Below are 11,917 nucleotides of genomic sequence, written 5' to 3' on the forward strand. Positions count from 1 at the left end.
CCAGAGCTGGGAATAGAACCCAGGAGTCCTGGCTCCCAGCCCCACCCCTCTATCCACTAGACCCTACTCCACTCCCAGAGCTGGGAATAGAACCCAGGAGTCCTGCCTCCCAGCCCCACCCCTCTATCCACTAGACCCTACTCCGCTCCCGGAGCTGGGAATGGAACCCAGGAGTCCGGGCTCTGATCACTGAACTCTGCCTCCACCACAGAGCTCTGCAGGTAGGAAGCTCAGAGGGTGCCAGCGGGGGTGAAAGCAGCCCCAGGCCTGGCCCCGGCGTGAGCTGGGAGAGGAGAACACTCGGCATCTTTGGTGAGAGCTCAGAAGTGCGAGGTACAGCTGAGGGCGTCGGGGGCGAGGAGAAACCGCAGGCGATGCACAGCCCAGCTGGACTCTGCCCTGCGAGGTCCCTCCCGGCCCCCACGCGCTGCGATGCACAGGCCAGGGGCCGGGGAAACGCCAGCAGCACGGCCCGAGGTTTCACCCCCGCAGTGCGGGAGCCAGGACCGAATTCTTAGGGACGCGGGTCCTGTGCAGGGGAGGGCGGCGGGCGGGGGAACCGGAGGCGAGGTGAGGCGAGCCCCGCAGGGGCTGTCGTCTGGGAGTCTTTACGGTGACGCGGCAGGACCGTGGGAGCGCGAGGGGTCCGAAAGCAGCAGGCAGGGGGCGAGCGGCTCTAGAGGAGGACGCAGTCCGACTCCTGCTTGTGTCTCTGCCTGCGTTCCCCGGCCGGCCGGCCGGACGGCTGAGCTCTCCCCTGAAACCAAGGAGACGAAAAAGCATCCGCTGCCTTCAGCGATCTCAGGGTGCTTTTCAGACCAGTCCCATTCCCCTCCCCACCAATAGCCTCTCCTAGGAGGAGGCAATGGAAGCAAAGAGAGGGGAAGTGACTTGGCACATGGCCTTGGCGCAGCCAGGGATGGAACCCAGGTGTCCTGGCACCAGCTCCCTGCTCTAATCATTAGGCAGTACTCCTCCCAGAGCTAGGAATCTGAGTCAATGGGTCCCCACTTCCAGGACTGCACCCTCCATAGGCATCTCCCCCCTGGCACCCTCCACGGGCTTGGGAACAGAACCCAGGTGCCCGGCCTCACTTCCAAGCTCCAGTCGCTGTCCTGAGAGATGCAGCAGCTGCTGCAGCGGAGAACACGGAGGCTTTGGAGTTAGATTCCCATGCAAAGCCGCAGATCCCCGCTCCGCCCTCTGCCACGGAGCAAAGGCCTGCGGGCCGCAGCTAGGCCGTGGGGAGGAGGAGAGAGAATCGCACAGGACGGAGTAGCAGTCCCAGCACCACCAAGTGTGACCGGCGCGTCATCCCCACACAAGAGGGACGGTCGGGCTGAGCAACTCCTGGGTGGGAGGGTTAAAGGGAGGCTGGAATGGACCCACCCTGCCCCACCATGCAGGCACGAGTTCGAGTCTCGCTCACCGTAGGAGGGTGCCGCCCCCACAGCACCCCCTGCTGGCCGGTCTAGGAGCAGTGCTGACAGGCTCCCCAGAATCCCTGAGGAAGGAAGGTCCTCATAGCAGGGGAGTGGGATGGGGCTGCAATGTATTCTGGGAGGGAGGCCGGGGCCCATTACCTGCGCAGGAGGCGTCGCTGGCTGCTGCTGCTGCTGCTGCTGCTGCTGGTATTCCTCCTGCTGCAGCTGGCGCGCAAGCTCTAGGTCGCTCAGGGCAGAGGGGCCTTGCTGCTGTTGCTGCAAGGACAGGGCTATCATGTAGTCCTGGGGGCAAGGGGGGGGGGGGGAGAAAGACGGGGTCAGTGCTGGGACTTCCAGGGAGTGAGATACACGGAAGAGAAGGAGATCTTATATCCCAGAGGGTTCCAAAGCCCTACACAAATTGTGCACGTACAGGATCACTCGCCCAGCGCTGGCATGCGGCCACCTCTGGGGAGCAACGCAGCAGTCATTTAACAGTGCTGCAAAACACTTAGGGGCAGGAACTAGAGACGAGTCGCTGAGGAGATACGTCAGTCTCAACAGGCCTCTGCATGAATTCACTTTAGCAGCGGTTATCAGGAGAGGGGGGTTTGGAAGGCTCGGAGGCTCTGGGCTAGGTCATGACCCCCTCTCCCCGCCCCCAGAGGTTCTATCAGCCTTGCTCTATGGGGAGTGTGTGTGCAGGGGGGGATGGAAGCTCAGAGGGGTTAAGAGACAGAGCCACCCAGAGAGATCCTGAGCTCCTATCTCCCTCACTGACCACCCAGGACAGCTCCCAGGAGCCCTGGCTCCCAGCGTCACCCCGCTCTAACCGCTAGACAACATTGTCCTAAAGATAAGGATCCTGCTACAGTAGATATCGATTCCTGGAGGTGACACATTTCAGTCAGAAGAGCAGGAGAGCTACAAATTCCATTCTCTAGGCCACATATCCTGCCTGGAGCTGGAAAGGAACCCAGGAGTCCTGAAGCCCAGCCCCCTCTGCTCTAACCACTGAGCTACAATACTGTAACTAACCACCTCCCAGCGCAGTCGGGCCTCCGCTGAGCCGTTTGTTTCCTACCTGGTCCACCTGCCTCTGCTCCTGGGGGGAGCTGCCGGCCGCCTCCTTCCCCAGGGTGTGGCTCAGGTGGAACTCGGCGTCACAGAAGCAGCTGTCCCCATCCACGTTGTGCAGGCTCTCCCAGGTCACCTTCTCCTCCTGCAGGAAGCCCTGGTCCGTGACCAGCAGATATAGGTGGCCCTGTGGAGAGATGAATAAGAGACAGCGTCCACTTGAGAGCCCTCGGAGGGCGGGCGGAGCAGCAGCCTGTGATTCACAATGGGGACGTCGCAATCAAGGGGTCACCATCACCCCACCTCTAGTGGGGCACACAAGCCTCCATGCAAGGCAGGAAAGGGTTAATGGGCTACTGAAGGCCCAAATAGAGACACTGGGGAAACTGAGGCACGGCTGCCACAAATGCCGCACCGGGCCATAAAGGGCTGTGCTGGGGCAGCAGCTGTGCCTCTGTTTCCCAAATGTCTCTATTTGGGCCTTCAGTAGCCCATTAACCCTTTCCTGGAGCCTCCCCAGCCACAGAGCCCCCGCAGAGGTGTGGGTGGAAGGGGCCGGGCTGACCTGGTGCTTGATCATGGTGCTGAAGTGGTTGTTTCTGAAGAAGACGCTCAGCTCCCCCTCTTTGACCGCGGCCGTGAGCTCACACAGCCCGTGGTAGGTCAGCTGGGTGGCTGTGGACTCCAGGAACTGCTCGGCGATCAGGCCTGGGGCGGAGAAACAAGTTGTCAGCTGGGGTGGGGTGCAGGTGTGAACGGGGTGGGGAGGTTAGACCGGCGCTCAGCATAGGTGAACCGATGCTGGGTGTGAAACCGGTTCAGCTTGCATCTACAAATTGACTGGCAGTAGCTAAATCCATTTACCAAACCAGAGACAGAGGGAAGGGAAGTGACTTGCTCAGTGTCAGAGCAGGGAATGGAACGCAGGTCTCCTGCGTCCCAATCCAGCGCCTTACCCACTGGGCCACTCTGCCTAGCGACCCACAGCTTGGGAAGCACATGCCTAGAGCGAACAAGCTGCAGCTTCACCGAGCAGCGGTAGGGGCTGGGAGGAAATACCTTTGGGGTGGGGGGGTACAGGTGCTCTGCCGAGCAGTGGTTTAGCTCCCTCCATGCCTGTAGAGGAGTCAGCGTTTGCCCAGGCAGCCAGGGAATGGCTCTGATGCCTCGTCCCCAGCTAACCCTCCTGGGCGCAACCTGATGGCCCGGTTGTCTGACGCCAGCAAGGGCAACCCAGCAAGGCCTTGAACGGAAACGCAGCCAGGAGCAGGGTGGCTCCTCCCTGAGCTTTTCCCACCTGCCGACACTGGGTGGGCTGGTGGAAATGGGGTGAGGGGGAGTGTCCCACCTGCAGCACCCCCGCCCTCAACGCAGCCAGGCCCCTCAAAGAGCCGGATGCACATCCTCCGATTCCCTGGGGAGCCCCAGTTCCTCGCTGCCCGTGAGCAAGCCTGAACCCTGGTTATTCTGCACTCTTCCGCTGGCACACGGGGGGGGTCCCCTGAGGGTGGCACAGGCTCCCGTAACCCCTGATTAGGGGAGACTGTACCCTCCCCCCGTACCAGTGCAGGGGTGAATCTGGCCACGGGGTCTACCCCATTGCAGATCTGAAATCTCTTCCCTCACAATGCCCCTAACGTCAGGAGCCCCCGAAGGCCAGGGGAGCCCCAGCACCCAGGAGGTCCCCCCCGTGCCCAGGTCGGGGAGTCAAGCTCTCCGGGGGATGGGGATTTACCTTCGGTGACCAGGTTGGGGTCGCTCGAGTGCTTGCAGGTGATGATCTTCTCCACCAGCTGGTTGTAGCTCAGCGTGCCCACGGCCTGGGCTGCGTCTGGGCTCTGGAGGAGAAGGGAGGAGGGGGAAGGAGATGGCCCAAGGAGGGCTCCTGAGAGGGTTTTTTTAAGCCAGACCAGAAGGGAAAGCGCAGGCCTGACCGGTCGCTACCCTGCGGCCCCTTTGCGCCAGCGAGGACGGTGCACAGGGAGTTTAATGCCCGTGCAACCTGCCCCTCTGCCCCTCAAGGGGATGCTCCCCTCAAGCAGAGCCAGCCCTGCACCCAATCCAGGGTTCTGGCGCAGCCCTGCGCTCTGGCTATCCATTGCCTTGCAAAGCCCCAAGGGGGGCCGAAGAACCAGAGGGTCCAGTAAGGGCCAGATGGGTGCCCACTGCCCCTGCTTCGGGGCGGTGCAGGCTGCCTGCCCTCTGTGCCGCTGCCAGCAATGGGGCAAACCTGCCCTGGTGTCGCCATTGGTCTTTTAGCTGCACCTTTGGTTTTGAGTTGTAAATGAAGGAGACAGGAGACCGGGGCCCCTGGTTATTCCCGGATCTGGGACAGCCGGGCCACCACACTGCTCCCCTGCCCCCACTTGTCCTGGAAGAAGGCAGCCCATCCTTCTGTATGGGGACAGCTCAGCCAGAGTGGCCCGCTTCATCCTCAGCTCTCTGCTGGGGAGCCAACGAGGGCGGCTCTTACGTTGGTGGCTTTTTGGGGGTGCAATCCGGACACATCTGCTCTGAAAATGGGACCGGAGCCCCGTTCCGGGGGGGGCAGAGTGCTTGGTCACTACCAGCCCGGCTGGATTCAAACTAGCAGCCGACAGGCACAGAAAGCCTGGCTCTGTTGAAGCCCACAAGAGTTTTGCCGTCGGCTTCAGCAAGGCCAGGATTTCACCTGCAAACTCCCCGACCCACCCGCTCGCCCTTGTGTCTCAGGTTCGACCCAAACACTGGCTCTTGGTCCCAGAGATATTTCAGCTCTTCTCCCGCTATCTGGGGGCTGGGCTCGACTTCCTTCTGCAGTCGGGGCCGAAACTGCCGTCAGCTTGGCACGACCCACAACGTTGCAGAGACAGAATGCACCATCTCCTGCCCGGCTAGACCATCCCCTCCCACAGACCGTCCCCTCTGTTCTTGGAGCTGACGTGGACGGGTGTGTGGAGTGACAGCCCTTGAGCGGGCTCCAAACCTTTCGTTTTCCCCCCAGATGTTCCCAGCTACCAGCAGCCATAAGAACCTGAATTAAGAAGCTCTGGACAAGACTTCAGCTTCGTCAATTCCTAAAACCCCCTCTGAATTTACAGCTGCCTTTGTCCCCGCCTTTGTCCCCGCTCCTATAATAACCATAATGCCATCTAGCTCTTTCCTATTGCTCTTTCACCAGCAGATCTCAAAGCACTTTGCAATGGGGAAACTGAGGCACGGGGCAGGGATGTGACTTGTCCAAGGTCACCCAGCAGGGCAGTGCCAGAGCTGGAGACGCCAGTCAGTGCTACAAGGATCAGTTAAGGACTCTATCCACTAGATCACGCTGTCTCCCCCTCCCCTGCTCCACCCCCCTCCATGCACCGACACACCGGCTCTGGCTTGTATCCATTCGAGGCACAGGGTGGACTTTACAGCAACAGCGCTCACCTGCGGGTCCACCAGCCAGCCGTGGTACAGCGGGACGTTCAGGAGATCAAAGACAATGCACTCCGGGGTGTACTCGAAGTCGGAGACGCCCGTGAACCTCACGTTCACGTCGAGCCCCGTGGACAGTTTGGGCAGGACCATCATGGCATCGTTGACGTTCTGGAGTCGGGAAAGAGAGAGGACAGCACCTTGTATAGATAGGAGACAGAGGAGCTGTGGCAAGGGAGGGGCTGGGATTCCTGCTTTCCTCCTATCCCTGCCTCGTCGGTCTCTTTCATCCTGTCGTCACATCGTTCATAAGCACTCCCGAGCAGGGAGAGTCTCTCTGGGACTTGCCTGATCCTCGGCTAGCGTTCCTAGCAGTACCAACTGGGAGTCGGGACTCTCGGGTTCCCTTTCTGGCCCCTCACTTCACCAATCTGTGTCCTCCCAGCGCAGGGACCGTCTCTTGTGAGGTCTGCGCAGCATCCAGTACAATGGGGTCCCAATCCCGGATCGGGCACTACTGTCACAAACTTCCTAGCAGGGCAGCTGTGAGACTCAGTCAGCACTTGTCTATACAGAGAAACTGACCAGAGGAGCCACTCCAGAATCGCTCCCCGTGTGGACGCGCCACTCCAGAACAAGAGTCACTCTGCTCTAGAATAATCAGTGCACTTCCAAAGCGGAGTAATTATTCTGGAATAAAGTCACTTTTATTCTGGAACTGAGCATCCACAAGGACAGCTGCTCTGGAAGAGCTTCTTCGGCACTAGTTATGCCGATCAATTTCCCCGTGTAGACAAGCCATTAGTGCTTGCAAAGTGCTTTGAGCGTAGGAATGGCCAGCCTGGATCAGACCTGAGCCCACCCGAGCCCAGTATCCCAACTCCCACAATGGCCAGCTCCAGATGCCTTAGAGGAAGGTGCACAAACCCCACAGGAGGCAGATGTGGGACGACCAGCCTCACCAAACAGCTCCTCCTAGCCCCTACAGAGATGGATTTCAACCCTGAAGTTGTGTCTCCCTTCCAGTGCTCATATAGTCAGCATTAGCTATTCTAGTTCTGGCTATACTTGTTCTCCATATAGACACCCAACTCCTCTTTGAGCTGTGCTCTATTCTTGGCCTTAGTGGCCTACAGCAGCAATGAGTTCCACAGGTTAACCACACGTCTTCTTTTATTAGCTTAGAATTTACCACCTTTCAATCTCATCGACTGTCCCCTTGTTCTCAAATAAATGAGGGAGAACAGAAGTGCCTGCTCGACATTCTCTGTCCCATTCATTACTGCATATGGTTTTACTGTGTCTCCTCTTAGAATCATAGAATATCAGGATTAGAAGGGACCTCAGGTGTCATCTAGTCCAACCTGCTGCTCAAAGCAGGACCAATCCCCAGACAGATTTTTGCCCCAGGTCCCTAAATGGCCCCCTCAAGGATTGAACTCACAACCCTGGGTTTAGCAGGCCAATGCTCAAACTACTGAGCTATCCCTCCCCGCCATTTGCCTCCTCTGTAAGGTAAAACAATCTCAATGTTTCTAATCTCGCTGCACCGGAGAGTCTTTTCAGGCCTCCAGCCATTCTCACTGCCCTTCTCTGAACCCCGCACTAGTTCTGCCCTATCCTCTTGGGGCTGGGGTAACCAGTGCTGCATACAGTAACTAAAGGAGGCTGCACAGCGGATCGAAATCCAGACAAGATGCTCGTGTGGAACGGAGGACACGGGTCTGAAAGGGGCCTTCTGGGTCACTGAGTCCAGCGTTCCTGCTAGCACAGACAACCCTGCCACGTCAGCCCGTTCAGAAACTGATCAAGCTCCATCTTAACACTAGTTAGGCCATTTCCCCCTCGTATTGGAGGCTGGTCCAGAACCTCCCTCCTCTGATGGCTAGAAACCCGCTTTTAAATTTCCAGTCTCCATTGACTCCTGGCCAGTTTAATCCCCATTTGTTCTTGAGCCAACACTCTCCTTTAGGTTCAGTGGCTCCTCTCTCACCCTAGTGGAAAGTGCCGTAGAGGCGGAAGGCATCCCGAGTGTGGACACAGGGCGAAGGAAGATGGAGCAGCATGCAGCTCTGAAATTGCCCGCCGCTGCCTGCTCAATCAACTAGTCTGCTACTTATCTAAGCGTTCAGGCACCTATCTGGCCTTCACCAGCAACAAATGTGAGCGTGGAATTTTTTTTAATCCCTATAACCCAGATGGAAAGTGTTACCTAAATAACTTTTATTTTATTTTATATCAGGGCTGGCCAAATTCACTGACCCTCCGAGCCGCATAGAACAATTTACAGAAGCTCAAGAACTTGGGCACACCTGCCAGGACTTGGGGCTTCTGCCCCACGGGAGGCACTTGCCGGGGCTCGGGGCTCAAGTCTGGTAGGTGGAGAATGGGGGGGGAGCATGGAGGGCTCCGCGAGCCGCTCACTAATTGTAAAAGAGTCGCATGTGGCTCGGGAACCACGGTTTGCCCATCCCTGTTTCATATAGACACACACATTGGGGTTTTTGTTTGTTTAAATAGGTGGAGAAATTGAGGCATCGGGCAGATTAAGTGGCTCGCACAAGGGCATCAACCGGGCCAATGGCAGAACAAGTTCCTGTCCAGCGCTCTAACTGCTAGACTACTCTTGCTAGCTACACAGCTCCCTGATTTGCAGATTCCTTTTGCAGCACGCCAGGTCTCTCCCCCTCGCAGTGGGGCTGCGGTTCAGGATGACAGGATAGGCATTTTTAAACCCTGCCGCCCGGACCTCCCTCGATACTCTGCAGAAGGTGTGTGGGGGGTGGATCCAGATGGTCTCACCTGCTGGAAGTTGAGCTGCAGCCCTTCCGAATTCTCTTGGGGTTTGATGGATAAGATGCAGTCGCCTTTGAGACAAGAAAACACCCAGTCCCTATTACTGATGGATGGTACTTATATAGTCCCCCAATACCGTAATACCTGGGTGCCATTCTCTAATATTTTTATCCTCACAGCCCCCCCCCCCCCCCCCCATGAGCCAGAACAGGGCTATTATCCCCATTGTACAGATGGGGAAACTGGGGCACAGAGAGGCTAAGTGACTTGACCAAGGTCACACAGGGAGTCTGTGGCAGAGCCAGGAACTGGAGTATCCTTTTTGCCTCTAGGACCAGGGCAAGGGCTTGGCCTATCCCTGGGCGTGGGCTGGATCTAGATTATGGTGAAGATGGCAATTCCTGCACAGCTTCAATGGAAAGGCCCCTTTGATGGCTCTCAGTCTAGCCCTGCAGCATGGTCCTGATGGGATCAGGGGATGAAGACTGGGATGGAGGGAGTGGGGTGGGGGGAACAGAACAGAGACGCACTAAATGCAGCCCGTTTCCCATTTGTGTTTGGGGCAGGGGAGAAAGGCACCCACACAAGCAGGCAGGAGGGTCCGGTCCTGTCTTCTTCTTTGTGTACCTAGAATTCCCAGAGAAGCGGATGGGAATCTTGAGCGCCCCAGGAACACAGCATAGCTCCGGAAAGCCCAGTCCCCTCAGGGGCTCTCCTGAATTCACCACTTACCGAGATGCGCCATCAACTCGTCCGACGTGATCACTTCCTTCTGGGGGGAGAGCTTCACCTGCAGACAGAGGGGGGGTGGGGAAGTTAGCGAAGGACCCTCTCTCCCAGCACTGTTTTGACCCTCGAGGCTTCCCCTTGAATCAGGGCACAGGGATAATCAATACCAATAACATCCTTACGTAGATCTGCCATGCCACATGAGATGGTCCAGCTAACCCGGTAGCCCCGCTTCAGCCATAACGGGTCAGACACTTGGTCCATCTAGTCTGCCTCCTGCCATACTGATTCAGACCATTAGCCCTCATAACCCATTATCCCATGTCAGGAAACCCACACCAACACCAGCCAACACCTGATGTTTCAGAAGATGGCAATAAAACAACCACCCCACCATAAGGTGGCACTTACAGGACTTTTCATCCATCAATTGCTAAACACTTTCCCACACCGCATCAGTCACGTTATCCCCATTTTACAGAAGGGGAAACTGAGGCACATAGCGGGGCAGTGACTTGCCCAAGGTCATACAGCAAATCAGCGGCAGGATTGGGAATAGAACCCAGGTTTCCCGAGTTCAGGCTCTGATCCACTGGGCCATGCTACCTAGCAACACAGCACGGAGGTAGAAAAATCCTTCCTGATCCCTGCGGTAGCCAGCAGGTGCCCTGAAGCATGAGACTTGACTAGACTTATTTTTACCGTAATGTCAGACACATCCCAGGATACCCATGGCCTGCTCCAAAGCCCACTGCAGGCAATAGGAGTCTTTCCACCAACTTCAGTGGGCTGGCGCCGGCAAGAACCCTGACAACGGGAGTTCAGAACGCCAACGCTTCAGCGGCTGCAGAACAACAGCAGCTTGAGGAGCATGGTGCACGTTTCCCACACGTGCACAACAGCAGGTAGCTAGCACCACCCATTAAGTTCCCCCTTGCGGCAGGTTTCCCCCGTGTCCTGGATACCTATCTGGGCCTCATCGTATCTGAGTACTTTATAGCCTCAAGCACCCATGTGGGGCTGGGCGATTATCCCCATTTTACATCTGGGGAAACTGAGGCATGGAGATGCTAATGACTGGTGTCTCAGCGTCTGTGGCAGAGTAGGAACTTGAACCTGGGTCTTCCCAGTGCTAGGTCAGTGTCCTAACCCTCGGGCCATCCAACCTCTCAGTACAAGTAGCCTCCTCCGTGCCACTAGACAGCAGCCTCTCACATGAACTACATTCGATCTCTAGGTCCTTACCGCCCCCTCCTCGTGCCCAGCGCCCCTGCTCTGAAGGGCAGTACTGGGCCTCCCCTGGCTCCCACCTACCTTCCACTGCAGGAACAGGATGTTCATGATGGCCAGGAGTGGGCAGGGCCCGTTCTCACACTGGGTGATGATGGGTGTCCTCTCCCCTTTCCAGCTGATCCACTTCACGCAATAGAAGTCAGGCTCAGGCTCGCCGGCTGGGGGCCGGGCCTTGGTGGCGTCAGACGCCTGCTCTGCGGGGCCTGGGCTAAGGCTGGAGATGGGGTCGTCTGGCGGGGAGTCGACGCCTCCCGTTTGGATGCTCCCGCTCGGGGGAGGCTGCTTCTCTTTGGGGTCCGCTCTTCCTTCTGGCTCCCCACGCTCCAGCCGCCTGGCTTCGTCACTGGGCCCTGCTCTCGGGGACGGATCCTTCCTTGGGGTGTCCTCATGCTCCCGGCCTGCGGCCTGCTGGCAGCTCGAGCTGCCCTGTCCAGAAGGAGCCTCCTCGCTATGCGTTACCCCAATCCCCTTTGGGTTTCCTGGCTCCTGCCCATTCAGCATGCGGCCTTGCCCTGCTGCAGCCTGGGTTCCATCCCCCATGCCAGCAGTGTCCTCCTCTAGCCCCAGAGGGGCTTGGCAGATTTCAGGTGTGGTGACTTCCGTGTTTACATCGTCCCCTTTCGTAGCCATGGGATCCACCTGCTCGAGTCGGGGCTCCATCTGGCCCAGACAAAACCCCTTCCACAGTGCCCCTCGGTGTCCTTAGTACATTCACCGGGGCAGGGAGCGGATCGCGCGGGCTGGTCCCTCTCCGGCAAGCAGCACCAGCTGCAATCCCGGTTCACTTTCCGCTGCTGTCTGACTGTCGCGTATTTCGCTCCCGTCCCTGACTCTACAAATTCTCAGGGAAGCCGATTCCACTGAACACGACTGGAGGGGGGGTAACCAACAACAACCACCACAACCTGCTTCTGAAAAAAAAAATAAAAATCCTCACGTCTCAACCTAGCCTTTACAAACACGTCAAGTCTGTCCAGTAACAATCAAGGGCTATGTTCCTTTCAAGGATATAAAACTAGTGTGTTTTAAGCAAAACGAACTCTTATTCATTTATCAGGTTCAGAGAGCTTTCCTCTTCCTGTCTATTAATTTAGATTCCCCTTCCTTCCCATTAAATTTGTTCAAATTAATAAAAAAAGTATATCTAAAAAGGATAAGATTATAATAAATAACTCCTTTTAAAATGGTCTACTTCTTGT

At 57.3% G+C, this 11,917-nt stretch overlaps 1 protein-coding gene across 1 annotated transcript; it reads right to left on the bottom strand.

Moving 5' to 3' along the window:
- Window positions 1-108: 108 nt before the first annotated feature.
- Window positions 109-11,625, bottom strand: MINDY1 (MINDY lysine 48 deubiquitinase 1). Its single transcript, XM_029912475.1, has 9 exons — window positions 10,740-11,625; window positions 9,429-9,486; window positions 8,703-8,767; window positions 5,913-6,071; window positions 4,237-4,339; window positions 3,067-3,209; window positions 2,509-2,688; window positions 1,584-1,727; window positions 109-757 (listed from the first exon to the last, which is right to left on the bottom strand). The coding sequence occupies exons 1-9, from the start codon at window positions 11,376-11,378 to the stop codon at window positions 677-679; spliced, it is 1,572 nt and encodes a 523-aa protein (XP_029768335.1). The 5' UTR covers window positions 11,379-11,625; the 3' UTR covers window positions 109-676.
- Between the last annotated feature and the right edge of the window lie 292 nt (window positions 11,626-11,917).

Source organism: Terrapene carolina, unplaced genomic scaffold (genome assembly GCF_002925995.2).
Source record: "Terrapene carolina triunguis isolate 2854851 unplaced genomic scaffold, T_m_triunguis-2.0 Scaffold227, whole genome shotgun sequence".
NCBI classification, from domain to species: domain Eukaryota; kingdom Metazoa; phylum Chordata; order Testudines; family Emydidae; genus Terrapene; species Terrapene triunguis.